At 31.0% G+C, this 27,246-nt stretch overlaps 3 protein-coding genes and 1 pseudogene across 3 annotated transcripts; 2 read left to right on the top strand and 2 right to left on the bottom strand.

Moving 5' to 3' along the window:
- Positions 1–422: 422 nt before the first annotated feature.
- Positions 423–1,227, bottom strand: LOC107467994 (oxygen-dependent coproporphyrinogen-III oxidase, chloroplastic-like). The gene is made up of 2 exons (XM_052254443.1): positions 907–1,227; positions 423–656 (listed from the first exon to the last, which is right to left on the bottom strand). The coding sequence occupies exons 1-2, from the start codon at positions 1,225–1,227 to the stop codon at positions 423–425; spliced, it is 555 nt and encodes a 184-aa protein (XP_052110403.1).
- A 3,061-nt stretch (positions 1,228–4,288) lies between these two features.
- On the top strand, positions 4,289–6,825 carry LOC107468018 (piriformospora indica-insensitive protein 2). Its single transcript, XM_016087266.3, has 2 exons — positions 4,289–4,955; positions 5,431–6,825. The coding sequence occupies exons 1-2, from the start codon at positions 4,722–4,724 to the stop codon at positions 6,658–6,660; spliced, it is 1,464 nt and encodes a 487-aa protein (XP_015942752.1). The 5' UTR covers positions 4,289–4,721; the 3' UTR covers positions 6,661–6,825.
- Positions 6,826–10,699: 3,874 nt separating this feature from the next.
- LOC107468019 (GEM-like protein 5) lies at positions 10,700–13,148 on the top strand. The gene is made up of 3 exons (XM_016087267.3): positions 10,700–11,091; positions 11,696–11,970; positions 12,601–13,148. The coding sequence occupies exons 1-3, from the start codon at positions 10,773–10,775 to the stop codon at positions 12,814–12,816; spliced, it is 810 nt and encodes a 269-aa protein (XP_015942753.1). The 5' UTR covers positions 10,700–10,772; the 3' UTR covers positions 12,817–13,148.
- A 9,758-nt stretch (positions 13,149–22,906) lies between these two features.
- On the bottom strand, positions 22,907–26,648 carry LOC107467995 (transcription factor DICHOTOMA-like; annotated as a pseudogene).
- Positions 26,649–27,246: the final 598 nt, after the last annotated feature.

The following is a 27,246-nucleotide window of genomic DNA, read 5'->3' as shown; positions in this document are numbered from 1 at the left end:
ATTACACCCACAGAGCTTTTACAGAATTACATTAAACCCTAAGGAAGACCAAAGATCAAATGCAGGAATACTCTATTTCTCCCTCCAAAAAACCACCATCCAGACTGAGAAGGTTCCGGTGTGCATTCGCTATGGAAGAGGGAGAACCATATACTCTGTTTCTCGTCTTCTTTATAGAGATTTCCTTCCTCATCAGTGATTTTCTTTCAGTTTTATTCCTTCTTTGTTGAGATGCCTGCTGATGAAAAAATTGAGTGTTCTTGTTCCCCGGTTTCAACAAGTTCGCACGAGATATTTGGGCCCATTTAATCTCTTCTTGATAGAAGAGTTTGTTTAAGTCTGCATGTGCCCTTTTCAAATTCATAATTGTTTCTTCAATTTGTAAGTGAGATGTAAGTTATCATATGAGTTCTTATTTTCCTTTATTTGTTTCGGAAGTTCCCCAAATTTCTCTTTTCTCCATTCTTGCAATGCTTTGCTCCCCAAATATATGGCCTCTTCCTTTTTAAGCTCTCCCCATGAACATCGATTAGGATTGGACAATGGTCTGATCTGTATCTTTGAAAATGCTTTACCACTCCTTCTAGGAATGCTTCCTTCCAAGTTATTATTGCCACTGCTCTATCTAGACTTTCTTGAATATTTGCTTCCCCAACCTGATTGTTAGACCAAGTTTAAGCATATCCTACAAAGCCTAAATCTAGAAATTGGGATAAGTAAGATTTTAAGCTATATGACAGACAACAGTAGTAATAATGGTATGAGAAACAGCTCCAAAATAAGGATGGAAAATCATAATCTGCAAGGTTGGGGCAAATGGGTTCTTTGGATACAAAACCTGAAAAAGGTTGATGTCATTTCCCATTCCATCTGAAATCGAAAAGAATTGAATGGGGAAACACTTACGGAGCTGATTCCAGCGGTGAAGAACGGGATAGGACCAGGCTTCTGGTCAGGAGAAGCGGCAGCTTTTGCAGCGCGGTAAGCTTCTGGCGGCATGATGCCGTAAATAACGGAGACATTAACTCCAGCCTTCTTCCAAATGGCCTTGTCCTGAAGAACCCTGCTGATGCCGCCACCGCCGCCGGGCCTGGACCAAACATCCTCCTTGAAGTTGGCCCAACCGTCGGCGGCATCAAGGGCGGTGCAGACGGGGTCCTGAGCTTCTCTAATCATCTTCTCGAAGCGGGCCCTTACAGAAGAGGAGGAGGAAGAATAATGGGCCATTTAGGGCCAAACGAAAAATAACGTAGTTTTAGGGTTGAGGGATTTATTTGTCCAATTTTTGAAACTATCCTGTTCCCACGTGTGTATCTATGACGCCAAGTCATCAGAACGGAGTCACGTCAGACTTTTTCGTTGAATCTGACGGAGGCATTTGGACGGAGGGACTCATCCGTCTAATTTTTGTGAAGGTCAGGAATTTAAAAATATTTTCCAATGGTCAGGGACGAAAATGTCCGCGGGTTAAAAGGTCAGGGACTTATTTATCCTTTTCTCTTTTGATAATGATAAGTAGAAGGATTATGATTTATTTTGTTTTCATTTTTTAATTAATAAAAATATTTAAATAATTTTATTTTAAGAGCAATGTTATATAAATATTATTATTTTTTACTAATAATAATTTATACCAATATTTATAGACATTTTACACACAAAATATATAATTTATATTTATATTTATTAAAACTTTGTATACATAAATCAATACAAATTATATTTACGTTTTTAGAATTTATATATATAAATTAATAAAATTTATTTATTAAAGATAATTAATATTTTTACTAACCAAATCAGATAATAAATACTAAAAATTGGTGGCCTCTTAATAATTTCTCTTATTTTAAACTAAATTAAACAAAATACTGACATAATTCAATTATGTATATTTCATATCAAACGTAATATGAAAATTGAATTTAGTATTTATTTTTTTATTTTATTCTTTTTTTTTCAAATCAGTTTAAGTAAAATTAATTTCTTTTTAAGATAGCATATATAAAAAGCTATTTATTTTTATTATTAATATATGGCATTATCGTACTTTTATTAAACCATTTTAAACCTAACATGCAATTAAGTGTTAGCGCGACAAGTCACAAAAAAAAAAGTGTTAGCGCGACAATAAAAGATGTTTTATTTGGATAATGAGTATAAAAGTTAAGTGATTTTCTCTGTACATATGGCAAGTAAAAAAAATTGAATAACAATGACATTTTAGCAAATCAAGAAATTATTAAGCTACACACTACTAACTATATCCTCATGTGACCCGTGAAAACAGAAACACCTTCAAAGTCAGAATCATAGTACTATATATATGTACATTGTGCTTCTTAGCAAAATCAAAATTAAAATTACAAAATTATTATTCTTAGGAAAATCAAATTTGTAATAAGTTTAATAATTATCCATAAATTAAACTCACCAATGAGTCACATGACCATATATATATATATATGTATACATGCTTCCAAAAATAACCCTTCAAATTGAACTGTTTGATTCATTTAGTTAGCCACGAGTTTTGAGGACAAAATGGACCCAAGGGGTTGTTGTGAGAGAGAGATTATTATAGTATATAAAGTATAGTACTAAGTACTAACACACAAAGTATGGTCCAATTTTCTGATTTCTGAACCTATATAGTTCAATAGAAACTGCATACCATCACTGTTTCAAAGCCACTGTGCTTTATTGTCCTTTCATTTTCCACCCTTTTAGTTTCAATTCTCAAAGGGTAGTGATGAAGAGAGTGGTTCTGATAAGATAAATAACCCACAGGCAAAATGAAGCCTATGATATTATGAGTTTAATTTTGATGTATTAGTATAGTATAAAATATTTTAGGGTAAAGTATTAAAATAATCCTTTATATTTAGGCGTCATTTAGTTTTAATGTATTCCCATTATCACCGTATCAAAGTTAAATAATTAATAGAATATGTTACATGATAGCAGTATAAGAATAATGTTGATAATCTGAAAAATAAGTACAAATTTCAAAGACACAAAATTAATCGTGAATGTATCAATACATTTATTTATTAATTTTCTTAGTTCTATAGAAAATATTTTATTTAAATGGTAAGAAAAATGATAAATAAATATATTAACAGTTGATTTTGTACCTCTGAAGTTTGTACGATCGACTTTGTTCTTATACTACTGTCATATAGGATATTTCGTTAATTATTTAATTTTGACCTCACAGTAGGACTACATTAAAATTAAATGAAACTTTTTTAGATTTAAATAAGATACTTTAAACTTTAAAAACAAAAACAAAATTATATCCAAACGTAGGAGACCAATTTAATATTTTACCCAATATTTTATATAATACAATCATATTTTTTATATAATACAATATATTTATTATTTTAAATAACTATTCATACCGTTTATATANTATAATATTACGTAATTGAATTTACATTATAAAACTGTTTTATCACAAAAGAATATCAAAATTTAATTATTATATTATATTATATTATATTAGTGAATAAAAAACCTTATTTGTCTTGCATGCTAGCTATTACATGCATGATGCATGCACACAGCACACCTTTCTTTTCTTTTGCATGGATAATGTAATGGTCCCCTACTACTTACTGCTTATGTAACCTTCACTTTTTTCTTTCTTTCTTTTTCAAACACCCCTTAACTAATCCATCAATCCTTAACCCTTTTATGTGCATCCATTATTTCCTCCAACTACCAATATGTACTTTAATAACCTCCTACTAATAAAGTTATCACTCTGCCATTCTATTTTTACAATTAAAAATTGTTCTAAACAAATGTGAAATCAAGGCTTTAAATTATTACACTAACTCCCTTTGAAAATTTGAAATTTCATGATACTGCATCAAATTATTAATGAATAACCCTATTTAGTGTTCATATAGGACAAAACTGAAACAAATAAAAAATATATAAAATTATATTACTGCAGAGCTAATTTGCCAATTTCTCATCTAATCTAATATTCAATAATAATAATTAATAGTCACAAGAGTGTGGAAATTGCAGAGCAAGGCTGCATAAAAGCAAAAGGCTATTTTTTGCTTTCATATAAATAAATAATAATAGGCTAGGCCTCTTTAATGCATCTCTGATCATATATTAAAGTCATTGTTATTATGACCTTGAGCCTTGATAACTGTGCTAAGTTTTTCTTTCTTTTTTTTTATTTCTCTAATTTGTTTTCTTCCTTTCTTATATATATATAGTGCCCACACTTCCTTAGCTTTTCCATAAACACAATGGAGTAAAGAGGGTCAGGTTCCTTACTCAGCTTTTTGTGTTTCCTCCATTCCTCTTTTCCCATTCAGTTTTGAGCACAATTTCAGGATCTTGTTCTTTCTTACTCTCTTGATGCAACAGGAAGAAAATAAAATGTGTGCTCTTCCAAAAAAACCTTTGTAGTTTTTTGTAGGGCCCCATGCTGAGTTCTTTGTCTTCATTGTTGAGAGCTGATTAACTCATTTGTTTCATCTTCATTCTTCTCTCTGCTACTCACCTTTTGCTATAACTTACTTGAGGATTGTGTCTTTTATCCCAAAGGAGAAAACATTTCTGATATAACTAAACCCCATCATCATCAAAACCATGTAATCATATCATAAGATGCAATTGAGTTTCATCATCTTTGCCACCATATTCTTGAGCTTGTTATAGTCCTTTCTTTTTGGTTCAGTAACATTATCATGGAGAGGTTTAAGGCTATTATCATTAGTATTAGTCTTAGTCATGCAATTTTTGCTATGGTTTTATTCTCACTTGGTGAAAGTTGCTGTGGACAAATAGTAGTAGACTATGATGTAGCTCCAATGGAGAAAAATGAGCAAGAAGCTTTATATTCTACCATTCAAGGCTTTGTTGGTGATTCATGGAATGGCTCAGATCTTTATCCAGATCCTTGTGGTTGGACTCCAATTCAGGTAACTGTTCCATTTGATTATACTGCAGAATAGAATAGTGTTGGTTGAAGGTTTATTAGGCCTTTTCTTATGATGAGTTTCAGAAAAGAATATGATAGCTACTCTTAATTATTCAGAATTAACAATGAAGCTTTGAACATAATCTCCTTGTTTATTTGAGATTTCGTTTATGTATTATTAAAAATTTAGATCCATGAGGTCTTAATTTTGAAAATGATTTCTGATGTGAACCTTATCTTCATAGTAATGATTTCCCCCATTCTTTTATTCAAAAAGTTGTTTTTTCGTCATAGTAAAGTGTAAAAGGTTTCATGGTACAGCAACTATTCATTTTCTGATTAAACCGTGTACTAGGAATAGGAATTTTGGTAGTTATTTTGAAATGATAAGTTTTCTACAAATATTGCAATAACTTTTATTCTTTTTTCTTTTTATGATCTATGACATCTGTGTGGTGATGTTATTTTAATTGCAGGGTGTATCTTGTGATCTGTTTGATGGATTTTGGTATGTTAGTGTCTTAAACATTGGACCAATCCATGATAACTCTCTGGTTTGTGCTCCAAATTTGGAATTTAGGCCACAATTGTTTGAGCTAAGGCACCTGAAATCTCTGTCCTTCTTCAATTGCTTTCAATCACCAAACAAGCTTCCGGTTAGCATCCCGGCTGGAAGCTGGGACAAACTAGCCGAAAGCTTAGAATCGCTTGAGTTCAGATCAAACAAGGGCCTAATTGGAACCATTCCTTCAAGTTTTGGTGTCCTCAAGAACCTCGAATCGCTTGTGTTGCTAGAGAATGGCTTATCAGGTGAAATTCCAACAGAAATTGGTAGTCTCATCAAATTGAGAAGACTTGTTCTTGCTGGAAACTATTTCAATGGTAACATTCCAGATACATTTGGTGGACTTAAGGACTTATTAATCTTTGATCTAAGTCAGAATTCGCTATCCGGGGTGTTGCCTTCGACACTTGGAAGCTTAACTTCAGCATTGAAGATTGATGTTAGCCACAACAACTTGGAAGGTAATTTGCCAAATGAATTTGCTAATCTTAAGAATTTGACACTTATGGACCTCAGAAGCAACAAATTCTCTGGTGGATTAACTTTGTCTCTTGAAGAAATGTGTTCCTTGGAAGAAATGGTTTTGTCCAACAATCCCTTAGGTGGAAGCATCAATGTCCTAAAGTGGGAAAAGCTTAAGAACTTGGAAGTTCTGGAACTCTCTAACATGGGGCTAATAGGTGAAATTCCTGAGTCAATATCAGAGTTAAAGAAATTGAGATTTCTAGGCCTAAGTGATAACAACCTCACAGGAACATTGTCACCTAAGCTAGAATCTCTTCCTAGCCTCAATGCAATTTATCTAAGTGGAAACAATTTCATAGGAGAGCTTAAATTCTCCAAGGACTTCTATGGAAAATTAGGGAGGCGTTTTGGTGCATGGAACAACCCAAACCTTTGTTACCAAATTAGAGAAATGTCAAGTAGCAGTGTTCCTTATGGAGTAAAACCATGCCAACAACACCAAGAAGAGGTTAATTTGGTAGAATATAATTCAAATTCTAAGATTCTCAATGGGAATGTGAATGTGACTTCACATAACTACATATCCTCTATGGGGGTTTCTAGCCATGTTACCAATGGGTTATGGTGCAGTTTTATGGAAACAATGTTGGTGATGTGTCTATGTCTAGTTGTATAGTTAGCTCTTCCATCAAGAACAAAGATTCAACTTGTATTTCTTTTTTCTTTTAATTTTTCTTTTTTAGGCTTTTTAGTTTTCTTCTAACATATGCTGATAGTGTTGTCAATTACTTAATTTATTGCCCAACAAATTAGTTATCTTCACCTGAACATTGCAGCTCAATTAATATGGTTTCTTTAATTGATATCTGTATAATATAGTAACTACTCCACATTATGAAACCACTTCAGTGTTTGTTGCCAATCTTGTACTTTGTTTCTAACATCTTGTAAGAATTATTTACATATATTATTCTAGCATCTTCTAGTACTATATTAAAGACTAAGTTGAACTTCTAATATCACCTAGACAAGAAGAATTTTACACGAACAATGTTATGAAAATTTTTACCGTAGTTTGAGGTATTTATTTTGATCCTAAATGTCATGAAGAACTATTTTTACATAATCCTAAATGTAGTGTGACTCTCGAATATTGATTAATAAGTATGTAAATATGTAATACACACATATTGGATTGAAAAGTGATAAGATGAAAATCTTAATCATGATTTAAAAAAATATATATAAATACAAATTGTGAATTATTATTTTATTGTGCAAAATTTTGTCCATGCTACTCGGATTAGAGTCTAAACTTAGTGATGCTTTTGGCTATTAGATTTTCATCATCTAGAGTGTAGCACTCCACCACTTCGCCTAGCAGCACAAAATTTGTATAGTTTTTTCATAATTCTATTTTTACGGTTTAGGCTACTCTCATTTTGCTCGTCGCTATTATGAGAATCGCTTTTGCTTTTTTTTTCTGGCTACTAAGATATTTTAGTTGGCCAGATTGTTTCTTGTCTGTCCGTAAATTCAGCAGCAATTCAAAAGATTAACCTATTCGGAGATCACAATTTCTTTGATTTTTATCTTATATAAAATTGTGAGTTATGATTTTTTTTCGGTTTAATATCCCTAATATTAACGTCTTTAACTAAAATAACTCAATATTAATGTAAAACACACGTCTTTATTTTCACATTTGAAATCAAAATATGTGTGTATATTTGCAACGATGCAAGAAGTAAGGAGAGGAGAAGGAAGCAAAAAGAGAGAATTTGGAATAGAGGTTTGGCAATTTCTACATTTTGATTTCCAATGCATGGCAGTTATGACTTTAATGCTTTGAAAGTGAAGTGTGAAGGGATATTATAAGAAGGGAGATTGATGGGTAGGCCACATTATAGGCTTTTGTTATTGGTATGTTGTACCTTTGTAGCTGTAATATGTAAGTATGTGTCTTTGTGTACTTTGATGTTGGTAAGTAGTAATGTTTTGTACACTGCTTTCAATGGACCTTGTGCTTATAAAGAGAGGCCTATTATTATTATTATTAATTTTATTATGGGAAGGTTGGGTCCATTTCATAGCTCTGGCAAATCTGGGCTCTCTTTGTTCAATGTTGGTTTGCTCAATTGTTCTAAAGTGGGTGCATTAAACAAATTATGTACAATGGTCAGCTTATGGAAGCAAGAAAGAAAAAATTGAATTGAATTGAATGTTGTTACCTTATTACCCATCTCTTGGTCGTTGGAGTTCTGCATATTCTATTCTCCTATAAGGAAACTTTGGCTTTAATGTCACCATGTGTGTTTAGTGGTGGAGATTATAGGATTGGATAATTGGGTGGTTGTTGATTTAATTAATCACAATTATAAGCTGGATCAATAAAATTGCTTTAAATTCGGTTTTAATTTAAACTAGTTCAATCTTTTACATACCCACAAGGGTATTGGGGTACTGTAAGAGGCATGCTACAACACCATAAAGAGAAGTTGGATTGTACTTTTTGAGAGAAACTAGTTGAAAGAGGAATAGATAAGTAAAATTTATGGAGGAAAAATGGTGAATTTTATAAACAATTTAAAATTATAGTAATTTATTTCAATCCAAGATATAATAAAGACAATGACAATATTTTCAAAATCCGATATATACTTTAATTTTAAAATTCAGAATGTTACAAATAATAATAAGTATAAGAAGCTAATGGAATATTTATACAATGTGTATAATGGAAATTTATGAAGTATTAGAGATATAACCATTATTGTTACCTTTTTCATCAACTAAAGCTTTTGGAATGAATAGTATCATGACATGGTATTAGAGTGTTAGATCTGAAAGGCTAAGAGTTCAATATTTGGTGAACTCCAAAATCAATTTAATCTTTTGAGAAGATGTTTATTATCCCTAATATTCGAATAGTTGGTTATTTTAGATAATATGAGAAATGTTTATGCGGGTCGGACGTATGATCCCGTGTGTCCCCGCGGTACACCAGCGAGACACTAAATCACAGTAAGAGATGTCATGTGAATTAATTTACAAACCTTAGACTTTATCTAAGGCTATATCTCACTTTACCACTAAGTTGGAACTTAGAAGTGCTCCTTAACATATTATAGGCTAATAATAATATATCAGATGTTCAAATTCATATGAATAATGCTTCAGCCTTACACTAATTCATGCATGTATATGGGATTTTGTTAAAATAAATTAACTTCATATAATTCAACTTTTATATGTTTATTTCTATTTTAAAGTTTTGATTGTCTCTTATTTTTCATTAATAATTTATTTTCACTTTAAATTTTTTTATTTTTCTTGTTATTTTTATTCTTTCTTTAGAAAATTACTTCTAACTTTATCTATATGTACCTTTTTTTAATTTTTAAAATAAATATTATAATTTTTTTAATTTATTTAATTATTATTGAATCTAACAGTTTGACCATTAATCTATCGGTTGAACTATTAATTCAATGATCTAATATAATTTACTACTTTGACTGAATTAATTACCAATTCGATTTTGATAATTATGCATCTTAATCTGGTTAGGTTGTGAGATACATATTCAAAAACAAATTCTTTTTTTAATTTAAAATAAGTAAATTTTATTTTTCAGCTTAATAGTATTCGATATAATATATAATATTAATGAATATTAAATAAATAAATACTATTTTATAATTGTTAAAATATAAATAGAGTATCTAAATATTTATTGGTATGAAATAATTTACCAAAATTAAATCACAATATTAATATTAGAATAACATCAAAGTTACATAGAAAGAATTTTTTTCTTTTAGATTTTTCAATGTATTTTTAATTCGAGAATTTAAAAACTAATCCGTTATAAATTTAAGTTTTATTTAAAAATTTGTTATTAATTAATAAATTATTTTATTGCGCAGATCAGTATTCCAATACGCTAACTAATAAACTAAACAATGGACCAACCTAGATTGATTAGATTTCAATCCGAAAATCAGAGGATGCAGCTACTGTGGGTACAAGCGATCAGGCACGAACACGATGGAAGCTTGTTGTTTTGATGGGATTGGCGATTTGCTCGGAAGTGCTATCGCTGAAAATGAGCGCGTTATTGGTCTTCGACGTTCCAGGGGAACAGAAATACGTACTCGCGGACGAGTGCGCGTTACACAATCTCAGCGCAGACGAGATCTATTTTGGGCCTGGGCTTCGACTCAATTTCAGGTGCTGCTGACGTGGATGCTTTGGGCTGAGATCCTTTCCCTGGCCCCGGGAAGTCAAGTTGGTTTTGGGCCTCGGAAACGCTCGGGCCACCATCACCGTTCGTTTGATCAGCTATGAAGAGCAGGAAAGGGAGATCACCATATCCTTCGGGTCACTCTGATTTCGTTCTTGTTAAAGAAGAAGAAAACGGTCAAAATAAAAAAATAGTGTCGGAGCAGAGAAAGACTCCCCAGCAAGTTTGGTCTCCGCGACAATGACGATGCGACTGGTACTTGCCACTTGTTGTTGTGAGAAAATGGAGGATGACAAACTAGATATGTTCATTTCCGTGGGTCCAGCAAATTAGCTGCCAAGTGTTGAATAAAAAATTAAGCATAATAAATTAATAATATTAACCATGTCACATTATACGCGATTAAGCAACCTTAATAACGGATCCACAGCATTACCTTCTCGAATACTCTTTAAGCGAAGCGCGTAATAATAATAATAATAATATAAATATGAGATTTTCTTCCTCTCCTCTGTAAACGTTCCTTATAGTTTCTTCTCAACATGAGCACCGCCAACAACAACCACCAGAACGATCAATCTGCAGCATCGTCTTCATCATCTCCATCTGTACCGAAGTGGGAGACGCACATAATGGGGAAGCCAGCAGTGCCAAGTAGCCACCCAGACAACAAGAAAGCAGCAGTGGAGGGTGCACCAAGTGAAGAGCCTGGAGTTCAGTACTACCATCAGCAGCATCCATATGTTCAACATAGCCCCCTTGACAAGCCTCCAAGTACCAGCCCCATGGAATCCATCCTCAACATGTTCGATTCTTGGAGTAAGAAGGCTGAACTTGCTGCCAACAACATCTGGCACAACCGTTAGTTTCTTCTTTCCTTCTCTCTTTCATTTTTCTTTCTTTTTTCTCAAATTGATGTGCTAGTTATAAAAGATGAAATTAATTAGTATTTGAGAGGAAAAAATTTGTACTTCTGTAAATTTCTCTGTTAAAGAATTAAGTTATTACTTGTGTCTTTAGTAGTCAACACAGATTGGATTTACTTAAATTTTTTTATGCTTTTACTTAATATTTTATATGTATTGATCATCGTATAATTTATGTTAATAAAATGCTCCAAATCATATATTTTGCTACAATTTAGTTGTGAAAATGTTGTCATATTAATGTTTAGAATTACATGGGGTGAAAATTCACGCATAGTTTTTTTTTTCCTTAAAGTTGACCGTTAAGAGTTATTTTGATATGGTTAACTAAATTATAATGTTTTTAATTATCAACTTCTTCAGATGAGGAGAAGTGCATATCACTTGGTTACCGTGATTAAACACTAGTCAATCATATCATGAGTATCAAATATCATTCCAATCGACTATAATTGTTATTCTGTAATTATAATATTTATCATTTGATTTTTTTGTTCGGACGCTAAAAATTGAGAGGATCTATTTTCGATATTTTGCAGTCAGAACAAGCCCATCAGTATCCTCGGCTGCACTGGGGAAGATGAACCTGACGGTGAAAGCAATATCAGAAGGTGGATTTGAGTCACTGTACAAGCAGACATTCACAACATATCCAAATGAGAAGCTTAAGAAAACCTTTGCCTGTTACCTCTCAACATCAACAGGCCCTGTTGCTGGAACACTTTATCTCTCAGATGTTCATGTCGCCTTTTGCAGCGATCGCCCTTTGTCTTTCACTGCACCCTCTGGCCAGCAAACTTGGAGCTACTACAAGGTGCCAATCTCTATTTTTCTTTCTTAAATCTATAATTGCAATTATAACACCAGAAAGAATTGTTCAAAAGGAAATGAAAACACCCAAGTTTTTATATGGAAAGCAATAATGCAAGGAAAAAAGTCATGAAATTCTTTCATGTGAAGTTGATAGTTAAAAATTACTAGATGATTTGACATATTTGACTAAATTGTTATATAATGATTATTAACTATCAACTTCATGTAAAAAACAACTGTACGCAAATTTTTACCATAATGCAGCAACAATTATAGTAGATTAGTCGCAACCTACCATCTAAATAGGTGTACAATTGAAACATCTATTGAATCTAACGGGTGAAGAAGATAGAAAAAGGGTTAACTTATGGGAGATCACATTGTACTGTAATAGATTAAATTGAGTGCACAAAAATACAACACCTATACAAATATGATTTTGTTTTAAATAAGTGTGCAGTTTGATTAGTATAAATGAAAAGCATTATTTTATGAACTTGTATATCATTGTATGTTTAGATTTTGTTATGGCATCCATTTCAGCTCTTAAAAACTCTGTTTTTTAACTTTTAGATGATACTCAGTGTTCAAATGTTGAAACATCGTCACTTAGGATGTTACTTTGTAACAGGTAATGGTGCCTTTGGGGAAGATTGGAGCAGCGAACCCAGTGATCATGAGGGAGAACCCATCAGAGAAGTACATTCAGATTGTTACTGTGGATGGACATGATTTTTGGTTCATGGGTTTTGTTAATTTTGACAAGGCAAATAAGCATCTTTCAGAAGCTTTGTCAAATTTTACTGTGCCAGGAATAGCGGTTCCACCCACCAGTTCCAGTTCCTGAGCACCGATTTCCATTTCATCGCTGCATGAAATCTGTTTTCCCTGTGCGAGTTGTGTTCATTAATGTATTTTCTTGCAGCTATTAATGTTGGATTTATATATACTAGATGAATAATAGTTTCCAGACCCAAACCAAAGCGAGATTTAAGGCCAACTTTTAATTTGTGGATGCTAGGTTTTTCTGTTTATGTTTTAGAAGATCTATTATGTTGGTCATATGGATCTAACTTGTGTATGTATTTATTTAGAGAAAGTATAGGGAGGCAATGACCTAAGCGTACAATGTATACAATGAAGGTTTAGAAAGTATTAGAGATATGATTATTAGTGTTACATTGTCCTATTAGGTTACGCTTTTGGGATGAGTGGTTTCAAAACATGGTATTTTTATAACATGAGATGTTTATTATCCCTGGTATTTAGATGGTTATCACTGGTATCCGGATGATTATTCTGAATAGTATAGGTGATGTTCATTTTATTCATAAACTAAAGATTTAGCCCATTGTACACATTGTACGTTTAGGCCATTGGCTCCTTAGCACTACTCATTTATTTATTGGTCAGCGATTAATTTTAAATAAAATTTTAATCTCTCATGGCTTGGCTTATTGGATTGGGAGGTATCATAGAAAATAAAATTAAATTAATTAAATAGTTATTTTTATTTAAACAAGTATTAGGAGTTATGTGTGTATTATGCAGAGGTGTATCTCATTAATTAATTACGAATTCTTAAATAAAATTTAGATTTATGTAAATTAATCTTTAATTTACTAAATTAGAGAACATAGTAGAAACCAAAAAAATATTTATACATTGAAATTTTTTTTTCTTTATATTTTAGCTGTGGGTTGCTCATTAATTACATGCCATTTTTTCCCCCTTTGCTATTGACGCTTTGATTTAATACTACTGCTCATGTCATTTAATAAAGTTAATTTTCATACATATGAAGTAATATATATCTTCACGTAATTAAATTTAACATACAAGATGATAGAAATTCCATTTTTCAAAGTAAAATTTATAGGATTTAGTCCATTCGTGTCGTAAAGACATATTTAAAAAATATAATAATAAAAAATTTTAAAATTTTTAATAAATTTTAATTAATTTTTTTTAATGTTTTTAACTTATATATATTAAAAAATTTATAATATTATAGTGTTTATATTTTCAAATTTCTTTAATACTTTTTTAATGTATTTTTTTCTTGAGAAAATAAGTGTTCATAGGAAATGGGCATTCACATTCCATTCTTATCACAACACTTTTTATTGGATGTCTATTTAGGATTATGCCTCATTAAAATTTTACTAAAAAAAAATCAATGAAAAAAAATTTAGTGAAGGAAAAAGAGTACAAATTTTTTTTGTGATGGGGATTGCTTTATTAAAAACCTTGTCAAGAAAAATTCAATGGAAAAAAAGTGACCAAGGAAAAAAGAGTACAGTCTCCCCCTCTTGTCGACATCATTTAACATCTCGAAATCGGCACATCCCAATCTGATGTACCAATTTTTTAAAGGAGGATTTTGGAAGTGACTTTATGAATAAGTTACCAAATTGTCACTTGAGTGGATTTGTTGGACATCAATTGTCCCTTGATTTTAAGGATTATGAGTGAAGAAGAATTTGGGAGAAATATGCTTTGTTCTGTCACCTTTAATGTATCCACCCTTAAGTTGGAGCTATCTTATGGTTAATTAGTCCACATGATGACAGAATATATTGGATCAAACTCTTGAGCCAAAAATACTCGTGACTTGTTTCATGTATCGCTAGTATTTCAGCATGATTAGAGGAGGTTGCTGATATCGTCTGTTTCGTGGACTTTTATGATTTGGATGTACCACCATATGTGAACAGGTATCCTGTTTGAGATATCCCTTTGTGTGGATCAGACAAGTATTCAGCGTCAGCATAGCCAACTAATTGTGACTTGGATCCATATGGGTAAAACAGTCTCATATCAACCGTTCTATGAAGATATCAAAAGATTTGTTTGATTCCATTCCAATGTCTTCTGGTTGGAAAGGAACTATACATTGCTAGTAAATTCACAGCAAATGATATATCGGATCGTGTATTATTAATAAGATACATTAGCGCTCCAATGGCACTAAGATATGGTACTTCGGGACCAATGATATCTTCATTCTCTTCTTTAAGACGGAATTGATGATTTTCCACATCAAAGACCTTACGATTATTGGGGTACTTAATGGATGTGATTTATTCATATAAAATCTTTTCAATATCTTTTCTGTGTATATTATTTGATGAACACAGATCCCATTCTTTGTATGCTCGATCTGCAGGTCGAGACAAAATTTAGTCTTTCCAAGATCTTTTATCTCAAATTCTTCTTTTAGAGTTTTTATAATTGTTGAAATCTTTTCAGGAGTTCCAATGATATTTAAATCATCAACGTACACAGTAATTATAATGAATCCAAATGTAGATTTCTTTATGAAAATACATGGGTAGATAACATCATTCTTAAAACCATTTTTGGTCAGATACTCAATAAGACAATTATACCACATTCGTCCAGATTGCTTTAGACCATATAAAGATCTTTACAATTTGACTGAGTATAATCCATGTGAATATTCATTGGATGGTTTAGATATCTTTAGTCCTTTAGGAACTTTCATATAGATATCACGATCTAATGAGCCGTATAAGTAGGATGTTACCACATCCATTAAATGTATATGTAGATTATGATATGTGGATAAACTAACCAAATAACGCAATGTTATTGCATCTACTACAGGGGAATATGTTTCTTCATAATCTATACCGGGCCTTTGTGAAAAATCTTGTGCTACAAGTTGAGCTTTGTAGCGTACAACTTCATTTTTCTCATTTCGTTTTCTCACAAATACCCATCGGTATCCAACAGGTTTTACATCTTCTGATGTACGGACTACAGGTCCAAAGATTTCACGTTTTGCAAGTGAGTCTAACTCAGTCTTCATAACTTCTTTCCATTTTGGCCAATAATTTTTTTATTGACATTCTTCAACTGATCTTGGATCAAGATCCTTACTTTCATGCATGATATTTAATGCCACACTATATGAAAATATTTCATTGACAATTGTCTTATTTCAGTCCCATTTCTCTCCTGTGAAGACATACTTTATCGAGTTCTCGTCATTTTCACAATTTTCAGGTACCTGAACATCTTCTGGCATTAAAACTATATTAGAATTTTGGACAACTGCATGTGTCTTTACAGTGTCTTTTTCAACAGGAATAATATTTACCTCTTTTTTTTTCGAAGATTTTTGTCTTTGGAACCGACAGACCTGCCACGCTTCTGGCATGAATTCGCTTTGGTGGCAATTTGTCCGACTGGGACATCAACTTGAATTGGAGTATTTTCAGCCGGTATATAGGATTTAGTAATCCTCTTTGTATCAGAAAATGCATCAGGCAATTCATTTGCTATCCTTTGCAAATGTATAATCTTTTGAACTTCTAGTTCACATTGTCCTGATCGAGGATCCAAATGCATCAATGATGATGCATTCCAATTAAGTTCCTTTTCAGGAAGCTTATTCTCTCCCCCCTAATGTTGGAAATATTTGATTCATCAAAATGACAATCCGCAAATCGAGCTTTAAATACATCCTTAATTTGTATCTCAAGATACCTCATTATAGAGGGAGAATCATATCCAACATATATCCTCAATTTTCTTTGGGGTCTATTTTGGTGCGAGAAGGTGGTGCAATGGGAACATATATCGTACACCCGAATATCCTTAAATGAGAAACATTTGACTGCTGGCCAAAAGCTATTTGCATAGGAGAGAACTGATGGTAACTCATTGGCCTCAAACGAATAAGTGCTACGACATGTAAAATAGCATGTCCCCAAGCCGAAGTTAGGAGATTTGTTCTCATAAGTAAGGGTCTATCAATTAATTGGAGGCGTTTAATAAGTGATTCTGCTAATCCATTTGTGTGTGAACATGAGCTACTGGATGTTCAACACTTATTCCATTAGCCATAAAATAAGCATCAAAGGCTTGGGAAGTGAATTCACTAGCATTATCAAGCCGAATTGCTTTAATTGGATTTTCTGAAAATTGTGTTTTTAATCAAATAATTTGAGCAAGTAATCTCGCAAACGCCAGGTTGCAAGAAGACAATAAGCACACATGTGACCATCTCGAAGATGCCTCTATTAGGACCATAAAATATCTAAAAGATCCACACGGTGGATGAATAAGTCCACATATATCGCCTTGAATCCTTTCTAGGAATTCAGGGGACTCAAATCCAATCTTTACTGTGATGGCCTTAAAATTAACTTTTCCTGAAAACATGCAGCACAACAAAATTCACTAGATTTAAGAATCTTCTGGTTCTTTAGTGAATGTCCATGGGAGTTTTCAATAATTCTCCACATCATGGTTTTTTCCGGATGACCTAATCGATCATGCCAAGTTATGAATTTATTTGGGCTAGTAAACTTCTGGTTTACAATGGCATGTGATTCAATTGCACTAATCTTGGTATAATATAACCCAAATGAAAGGGAGGGTAACTTTTCTAATATAACTTTTTTATTTAAATCATGAGTTGTGAAACATAAGTACTCATGCTTTTCCTCATTCATTGTTTCAATATGATATACATTTCGGCGAACATTTTTGGAACTCAACAAGTTCCTTAGAGATTTGGTAGATAATAGTGCATTATTTATTATGAATTTTGTTCCTCCAGAAAACAAAATTATAGCTCTTTCGGAGCCTTCTATCACATTGCTCGAGCCAATAACAGTGTTAACATATTCTTCTTTTGGTACAAGATGGGTAAAATATATATCACTTTTGAGAATAGTGTGCAAACTTGCACTATCCACAAAACATATCATTGCCATTTCTTCAAAGACAAATAATATTAATATGAGTATAAATATTTACGCAGTAAAATTATTTTCTTGATTGAAAATACTTTTCTAAGTATAGAATATACTAAAAAGTTTATTATTACCATCTTGGCATATTTAGAAATTTTGAAATTCATAAATATTTTATTATACATTATATTTAAAATTTAGATGCATAAAAAAAAACTTAACAATAAGTTTCTTACATTATTTATTTACATGAATACTTAACAATCTCACATATTAAACTATTCTATCATTGATCAAATGACAAATATTTCCTTTAGAATCTTCAAAAAAATCAGATACATCAGAATGAGTGGTGTAATTTTCAGCATCATTTGAAACAAAATTTATTTCTTTTCCTTTGTCATCCTTTTTCAAAGATGCTTGACAAAGATCGACTAGGTGCCTCGGGGTACGACAGGTACCTGACCAATGACCCTTTCTACCACAACCGAAACACTTTCCTCTGTTGATTTATTTTGTCCAGAGATTCTTTCTTTATCCCACTTCTGGTGAGATCCTTTCTTGTGAACATAATTCATTTTCTTTCCATGATTTTTCTTGTTACTAAAATCATGCCATTTACCTCTTCTAGGGTAATGATTTGCCGCATTTGCTTCAGGAAATGGGGCGGCGCCAATTGGGCGCGCTTCATGATTTTTTAATAGCAATTCATTGTTGTGTTTAGCAACAAGAAGGTAAGAAATTAACTTAGAATATTTTGTAAATCATTTTTCTCGATACTGCTGCTGCAGGAGCACATTTGAGACATGGAAGGTCGAGAAAATTTTCTCTAACATATCATTATCAGTTATCCTTTTCCCACATAATTTCATTCGTGACGTGATTCGAAACATTGTTGAATTATATTCATTTATGGATTTAAAATCCTATAGACGCAAGTGCGTCCATTCATATCGGGTTTAAGGAAGTATCACCGTTTTTTGATGATTATACCTTTCTACAAGATCTTTCCATAGATCTGCAGGATCTTTTAATGTAAAATATTCATTTTTCAATCTTTCGTCAAGATAATGACGAAAAAAAATCATGACTTTGATTTTATCCTTTTAGAATGTATTATTTTCAGCATTAATGTTATCTCCAAGATCCATTAAATCAAGATGGATTTCAGCATCTAGTATCAATGATAAATAATTGTTTCTAGATATATCAAGAGCATTAAATTCAAGATGAGAGAGCTTTGACATAATGAAAATTTATTACCTGAGTCTTTCAAAAATTTGATCAGAGTCTCGTGCTGATAACGTGTTGTAAAATAAATAAATAAGATGTACTAAATATAAAATAAAGATGTGTAAATAAATAACTTTAGTAATAATATTCACCACATCAATATCTCACACTAATAGAAATGTATTAATATTAGGGCAAATCACTATATTAAGTCAAGGAGAGACAAATTTTACACAAATCTACCAAACCAAAATCTGGTTTATAAATCAACCAAAGCACGTTTCTATATAGTTCGAACCAGCTTAATTCAAATCCCATTTACATATAATTCGAATCAATTTGATTCAAACTATACACACGCACATACCCACTAATTCGAATCAACATGATTCAAATTACACACACAACAATTCAAATCAGGCTGATTCGAATTACTCTTTAGCACGCAAACTTTGGTTCAACACCTCTCAATTTTATATTTGTGAATAACACAAAAAATTTTCATATCCAAAATTTTTGGCTCTAATTTTCCAATTTTTTTTATATTAGTGATATAATTATTTAAATATTTTATCTATTAATTCAAAGTAGTTTTATAATACAATATTAAAATTTTTATAAAAAAAAATATAGACTTTAACTTTTACTAATTTTAAAAAATTATTTAAACATGAATAAAAAAGAAACTCTTATATAAAAATACGTATTAGAATAATTACTTTTTAATTAGTAGTTTAAGTCTCGATCCAATAATAGGAGTAGGAGTTACAAACAGCATATCAAAACTGTTTAATCAAAATAAGATCTCAATCAAACAATACAATCATACATAAAAATACATCCTATGTACTCCATATATTACTAAAGTGTTTTCTCGTTTACTGTATATCTCTATTTATTATTTTATGTATCTTTATTTATTATGTTAAATTTTTAAAATAAATATATACTTAAAAATTTTCTGTTCTTTTTACGCCATATAACGATTGTTAAGGTGTCAATTTGTATATTGACTTTAATTAAAACTCTATATTTTTAATTATTATTTTATATTATATGTTCCTCTCTATGATTTCAATGTCTTTCCCAGTCTAAATGCGACTCCAATTGGGAAGATCTCACATGTCTGAAGAGCAGATGAGAGCACGTGATCTGTCCTTATCAGAAACCTGATTCACAAGACATTCTTAGTAGATATGTATCCATTAAATCGAATTAAATTTATCTCAGTTTCGGCGTATATATATATATGAAAAAATTTTAAATATCCATCTGAAAACAAAATAGGGTTTCTTTGGAGTTTCATTTTTATTTGTTGCCATTTCTAATAACACCATGATGATGCATGTCATCCATTATGGTCATAGTACTGTATTTTAAGGTGACTAATCGAATGAAGATTTTATAATTATCATCATATGAATTTATTTTGACCATTAAATAATAAGTTGTAGAGTTTAATTTTTATGTTATAAAAATATTATTTTTATTTAAAATATAATTAAATAAATAAATTACACTTTTAAATAAAATATTTTTATAAAAAAATATTTTTACTATTTTCATTTAAATAGTTGTCTTTTTGAATTACTAGGACCAAAGTGTCAGAGGCATATATAGATTATTCTTGTTGGAAGAGTTGGGCCATGTAAATTTTTACAACTATAAAATTAGAAACAAACGCTCAATTTGGTTTCTGTTTATTTTTTTAAAAGATAAAATTATTTCTTTTTAAATAAAAAAATAAATTTAGTTTTTAATAAAATTATTTTAGGATAATATAAATTTTTATTAAAAATTTTATTAAATAATAAAAAAAAATAATTTTGTGGAAAGAACTTATTTGTAATGTGTAGATTTTAAATTTTCAAAAATTATTAGTAAATTTGTTTTTGAATTTTTTTTATTAGTGATAGTTAACTAGAGAAAAACTATTGTTAAGAGAATGTCATAAAAAGAAAAAGTAATTCAAGTACGAAAATCTTTTGAAAAAAATAGCATCACACAAGATAATTTTTATATATAAAAAAAAGATACTTTAGTTTTTAATTTTTTTATTTTGAGATAATATCACCCATTAGTTAAAATATTTATTAAATAAATACGAAAATTTGTTTCATGGAAATCTTATATGTAATTTGTGGGTGTTACAAATTATTAATAAATTTATTTTTAAAAAAAATTTTCACGTGTGGTGGTTAATAAATAGAGAAAGGCCATTGTTGAAAATAATATGAGAAAAAAATTACAGTACGAAGTTTTTTTAAAGAAAAAATTAACATCGAATAATAAATAAGAGAAGAGAATATTAATATTGATGGTATTGATATTGGCGATGATGATAATAGAGGAGATAACGATGATGATAACGTATGGTTCTACAATAAAAATAATAGAGATAGAATTGATAATAATAAGAATGAAGTATGTGGTGGTAATAATGGTGATAGTTGATCATATGGTAAAAAAGAATTTTGTAGGATTTAAAATTTCTCATAAAATATAAATAAAATCCTATAAAAGTAATTGTAATTATTATTTAATAAATTCTTTAACAGAGAGGTCATATTCTCCCAAAATAAAGAGATTGAGAGCCAAAATATCTCTTTTTCAGATAAAAATCATCTTGTCCTTTCTAAAAATAAACAAGACCGAATTAGATATTTACTAATAAAAAAAAATATAATTACACAATTAAAATAGTAGAGATAAAAATTATAACGATAATGATAAAAAAGACAGTGATAATTTCAATAGTAATTACTTTTATTTTTAAAAAAAATTCTAAACCCTCTCCTCTTTTTAAATTACAAATAAATTCTATCCTTGTAATGCTTATTTTTATTATTATTTAACGAAGTTTTAATAGAAAAATTGTATTATTTTAAAATGATTTTGTTAAAAGTTAAAATATATTTTTTAGAAAAAAATGACGTTGTCCTTCAGCAAAACAAATAAAGATTAAATTTAGTGTTTATTCTAAAATTAATGTTGGATAGTCTTTAAAAAAGTAATAGAAAATATTATCTTAATTTTTAATAAGTAGTTATTACCAAATAAAATTACAGAAACTTTGCCTCGTTTAAGTTTCTTTTTCTCTTTTTAGATTTTTTACAGTATTTTTTTTATTTTTATTAGAGAACTTAATAGTTAATACCCTTCTTACATTAGATGAATTTTCGATAATAGCATAGTCCAATAAAAAGATTGACTTAATTCGGAAAAAAAAAAAGAAAAAAGAAGAACGTGTTATCATCTTATATATGTTAGATTTGATTTTGAGCATGGATTTTTTAGTAAAAACGAAAAATAAAGAAAATTCTCGTATATAGTATAGTTTGGCCCGTATGATTTGATTGGTGCAAAATTATTCTAAAACAGTAGATTATCATTGATAGTTCAAATAGTAAATAATTGTAGGTGTTTGTTATGGTATGATGATAAATTCATACGTACCGATACATTTAAAATATAGACAAATAATAACAAGTTATGTAGAATTTATTTTCCATATCAACATTTGATTTTTGTTTTTTAAATATATATTATATCACCACTTTTACTAATACATTCATTTAATTAAATAAAAATAAAAAAATAATTTTTATTTAATTTTATAAAAAATCTTAAACATCCTTCTTTTATTTGATTAGACAAAAATATCCTTTTAAATTAACAAAATTTTAAAATTCAATTAATCCTAATTTTATAATTTCAAATAATTTAAACAACAAAACAAAAACATATTAAAAAAACAAAAAATCAAAATTTCTTCATCTTTTCCAATTTTTCTAATCATTCGTGCCCCCTCTAAATAAAATATATCAAAAAAATAAAAAATCCATCGTTTTTTATCTTCTCCAATTACCCAAACAAAGCAGTGAAAGTCCCAAACCAAAACCCTAGGTTCTTTGCCGTTGCCGTCCCAAACAATGCTTCTTCTTCTTTGGCTGATTTAAATTAAATATTGGCGGATTATAAAGACCAAACTAACCCTTGTTGTTGGTGGCGGTGGTGGTTGTTTCTAGAAAGCACTTCAAAGTCATCTTCGTCGCAGTTAGAGGACGAGGCGAAACTCTTGTTATTGGCACCGGCTTCGGCTTCGGCTTTGTCACTGGCGCTGTGGTTCTTGCTCCTGGCAAGCTCCTTAATGGCTTTCTTGGACTTGGTGAAGAGCTAGTCGAGCATGTTGTTGGCCTTATCAAACCCTAGCATGTCTTGGAGATCAAAAAACATGCGCGCGATCTCGATCGATAGCCTCACCCTTCGGTACCTCGGCTCCTGAGCGGTGTAAATCTTATTGTGCCGATCTTTCTTCGCCGCTGCCGGTTTCTTCGCGAGCAAACTGGATATGTCGAAGTGATGATGACCACCTCCGCCACCGACACCGCTACCGTTGAGGTCCTGTTGTTTGGGCATTGATGAAGATACAGCAAGATTAGTAGTGTTATCTACAACTGTTGCCAAATTGGTTAGTGCTTCAGGGATTGAAATGTAAGGAACGCAGAGGGATGCCAAATTGGTTAGTGCTTCAGGGATTGAAATGTAAGGAACGCAGAGGGATGGATCATGAAGGAGATTATTGTTGTTGTTGTTAGTGGCGGTTGTTGCAGAAGAAGAAGAAGCATTGTTTAGGACGGCAACGACGAAGAACCTAGGTTTTGGTTTGGAATTTTCACTGTTTTGCTTTAGAGGGGTAATTGGAGAAGATGAAGAACGATTGATTTTTTGTTTCTTTGATATGTTTTGCTTAGAGGGAGCATGAATGATTAGAGAAATTGGAGAAGATGAAGAAATTTTGATTTTTTGTTTTTTTAATATGTTTTTGTTTTGTTGTTTAAATTATTTGAAATTATAAAATTAGGATTAATTGAATTCTAAAATTTCGTTAATTTAAAAGGATATTTTTGTCTACTCAAATAAAAGAATGATGTTCAAGACTTTTTATAAAATTAAATAAAAAATATTTTTTTATTTTTATTTAATTAAAAGGGTGTATTAATAAAAGTGGTGATATAATATATATTTAAAAAACAAAAATTAAATGTTGATGTGGAAATAAATTTCACGTAGATTGTTATTATTTATCCATATTTTAAAAATGTCGGTACATATGAATATATCATCGTATCATAACAAACACTATAATTGTATACACCTTACATCAACCAAAAATGATACGTGTAGAAAATACAATTTTTTTGGGTGAGTAGAATAAATGCATTATTTATGTGACATAGTTAATAATTGATTTAGATACATATAATAAATAAGTAGTGCATTTCAATGGTCGTTGTATGTTTTCCAATTAGTTGGGATTTTCTCTCCAACCAGCAGCCCCCACAACTAAATTTAGGAAAAAGAATTAAAACTCTTGCAAGAAAATTTTGGACACTGAAACCAGACACCTGTTGTGGTAGCTAAATGTCAATTATTATTGGATCATCAACCCACCCAAGATATCTACACTAGCAATCGGAATAATATTGTACATCTAATAATTGTTTGAAAACCCCTCACCAGCTTCTATTAATGATGTTAACATATTAACAGTCTTCAAATTTGGCAGAAATTAGAGAAAAGAAAACTATTATATATGTGTGTGTATATGGCATGTCTGTCACATATCTATTAGCTTAGCTTCTTCCCGCCACACACATTCAAGATGGGGATTTATATATCATCATACCTTAATGCTAGGCTCATCTGTAAGGTATATATACTTTGTAAAAAAGTCAAGCAAACAATGATATGGATAAATTTTATATAGGAAACTTATTATTCACAAATTCTGCCATTTCATTTTCTATTACTAGTCCCATGTATTCTAAGAATATGATTTTAGAGGGAATATATGTTTGAGATACTCGCCACTTCTTGTATTAATTTTTGAGTAAATTAAACTTATTTAATTCTAATATTTTTATGTAAATAACATATTGTTTTAGCATCAAAGGTTAAGATTAATGATATTGTATATATAAAGTATTTTAATGGAGATAGAATTAGGATTGTCAAACAGGTTAGTCCAACTCATTTAGATTTGACTTGTTTAAGTTTGTGGATTATACGGACTGGTCTGTTTAAATTCATTTTGTTTTCATACCATAATTTTTCAATTTAAATTGCTTATGGCTAATCTAACGGATTAAACAAGCTTACCCGTTTACTTTTTAAGTTTTTTAAAGGAATATTTTGGTTAAAAAAAATACTTTTGGGTCAAAAATCTCAAATAAATAGAATTTTTCTAGTGCTAATCTTTTTTTAGAGAAATGCAAAAAAATTAAATGAATTGTTCGTTTAGTCAAAAATTTAAACGGATCTAATTTTAGAGACAAAAGACTATCCGTTTAAACGGATAAATGAACTGGCCTATAAATTTAGTCCATTTTAACAATTCTAGATAGAGCTATCAATAGAATCAATCTATCACATGGCCATCACCTTACGTATTAAGATAAAAAAAATGACCCAATGATAAAAGGGTCACTTTTTAAAATTTCTATTTGATCAAAATTTTATAGGCTCGACTCTTCTTTTAATTTTTTCTTTTATTATTATTTTTTTTAACTTTGGCCCCTGTTTTAATCATCGATCCAATAAATTTTTTAAAATTATCCTATTTTTATATTATATCCTACATCATTCAGAGTTGGCCACAAATCGATAAGTTAAGTTCTTTAGGTAGCAAGCAGTTGGTTAAATGATTATCGGTTCGCAGATAATCAAAGGTTGGGTGTTGGGTTGACCAATGAGATTGCTCGGTCACACAACAGTTGGCAATCAGTTTGTTACGCGACGGTCAACCGATTGTCAGACAGAGGTGGACAAGAGCCATGGGATCAACCATCGGCAGAGGGTTGATCGATTGAAGGTCGATTAGACAAGATCGATCAGACGACCATCGGTTAGTGATCGTCGGCTTGCTGTAGTAGGTCGGGATAGTAGGCCATGGTTGATTGATTGGTAGGATAATGTTCACAGGTCAATCGACTGTTGGCTGGTGATTGATTACACTTGGGGGGTTTAGCTGTAGTTGGCTGGGACTTTTAAATAATTTGAAAAAGAAATTATTTTTAATCACAAATATCTTGAATGCTGACCAAACTACCCAGAAAAAAATGAAACTGAACTTATATCTATGAAAGATGAGATTTTTGCGACAAAAATCTGTAAATTTTTTTTTACTTTTAATAAAAGTTGACCAAAATCTGTAAATTATCCCTGCCATTTATCTTCGACCTCTTAACACTACCATCGTCAACACCAACGTCCACAACTCTAACCATGTCACTGTGCCCCCTCAAACCCTTCCTGACAAAACCTAAATCCACCACCATAATATGTAGTGTCACCATAGAAACACCTTTATCCACCACCACTACCATCACGTCGCCAACTCCAAGCTGAAGACCTTCACTACCACCTTAGGCTTCTCGTCCATCCTCCTTTGTAGTCCTCTTCTCGCCATCGCCATTGACATCTCTAGCCTCATCCTCGCAAGGAATCAAATCAATTCGCGAACCGATAAAAGCATTCCATCAAGAAGCTTGATTCATCGCTAAAGAATGATGCACCCAATAGCGCTCCGATGTTAGCGAAAAGGCAACGATCGAAAAGACGGGCTTTTCGCATATGATAGTGAGAGAATATCAAAAGCACCTGCAGCTCGAACGCGATACGTACTGAAAAAGCTATTTGATTTTGCCTTCGTCATGGTTTGTACATTGAGCTGCATCCTGGTGCTTGTGATATTCAATGGGAGTGCACGCAGGCCAAGCAAGAGTCACTGCGAATTTTCGTTACAAATTTTAATTTTTTTCAAATTTTGTTTAAAGTTAGAACTAGATTTTTCAATTCCAAATCAATCATGTTCAAGTTGATTATGTTGCGAGAGCAGTGTTGGTGGTAGTGATGGTGTTACAAGTGGTTAAGATAGTGGGGATAGAGATGAAAAATTATGAAATTTGGAGTTTGGATAAAAAAGAAACGATAAAGGTGGTCGAGGTTGAAGATAAATGGTAGGAATAATTTAGAGAATTTAGTTAATTTTTTTAAAAAGTCAGCAAAAATTGAAGGGTTGGATATTTTTGACATAAAAATCTTATCTTTTATGAGTATAAGTTTAGTTTTATTCTTATGTGATAATTTTGTCAGCGTTAAGAACATTCACAGGTAAAATGATTGTTTTTTCAATAATTCAGGACTATTTGCAAGTTAACAAGCACCTTTTAGAAGATGGGGAAGCAATGAGTTAGGCTATAAATATGGAGCAACTCTAGGGTCTAAGACCAAATTGACATGAAAAAAATCTC

The sequence above is a fragment of the Arachis duranensis genome, chromosome 9 (genome assembly GCF_000817695.3).
Source record: "Arachis duranensis cultivar V14167 chromosome 9, aradu.V14167.gnm2.J7QH, whole genome shotgun sequence".
Classification (NCBI taxonomy): Eukaryota; Viridiplantae; Streptophyta; class Magnoliopsida; order Fabales; family Fabaceae; genus Arachis; species Arachis duranensis.
Note: the sequence above shows the minus strand (reverse complement) of the source record. Positions and strands in the feature narration are given on the sequence as shown.

What these genes read in the sequence shown, in the direction of transcription:
- LOC107468019 (XM_016087267.3), top strand. Translation starts at nt 10,773, where the DNA reads ATGAGCACCGCCAACAACAACCACCAGAACGATCAATCTGCAGCATCG. An exon ending in CAACAACATCTGGCACAACC is followed by an intron (nt 11,092 to 11,695) that starts GTTAGTTTCTTC and finishes GATATTTTGCAG; the next exon opens with TCAGAACAAGCCCATCAGTA. An exon ending in AAACTTGGAGCTACTACAAG is followed by an intron (nt 11,971 to 12,600) that starts GTGCCAATCTCT and finishes ACTTTGTAACAG; the next exon opens with GTAATGGTGCCTTTGGGGAA.
- LOC107468018 (XM_016087266.3), top strand. Translation starts at nt 4,722, where the DNA reads ATGGAGAGGTTTAAGGCTATTATCATTAGTATTAGTCTTAGTCATGCA. An exon ending in GTGGTTGGACTCCAATTCAG is followed by an intron (nt 4,956 to 5,430) that starts GTAACTGTTCCA and finishes TTTTAATTGCAG; the next exon opens with GGTGTATCTTGTGATCTGTT.
- LOC107467994 (XM_052254443.1), bottom strand. Translation starts at nt 1,227, where the DNA reads ATGGCCCATTATTCTTCCTCCTCCTCTTCTGTAAGGGCCCGCTTCGAG. An exon ending in TCACCGCTGGAATCAGCTCC is followed by an intron (nt 657 to 906) that starts GTAAGTGTTTCC and finishes TCTAACAATCAG; the next exon opens with GTTGGGGAAGCAAATATTCA.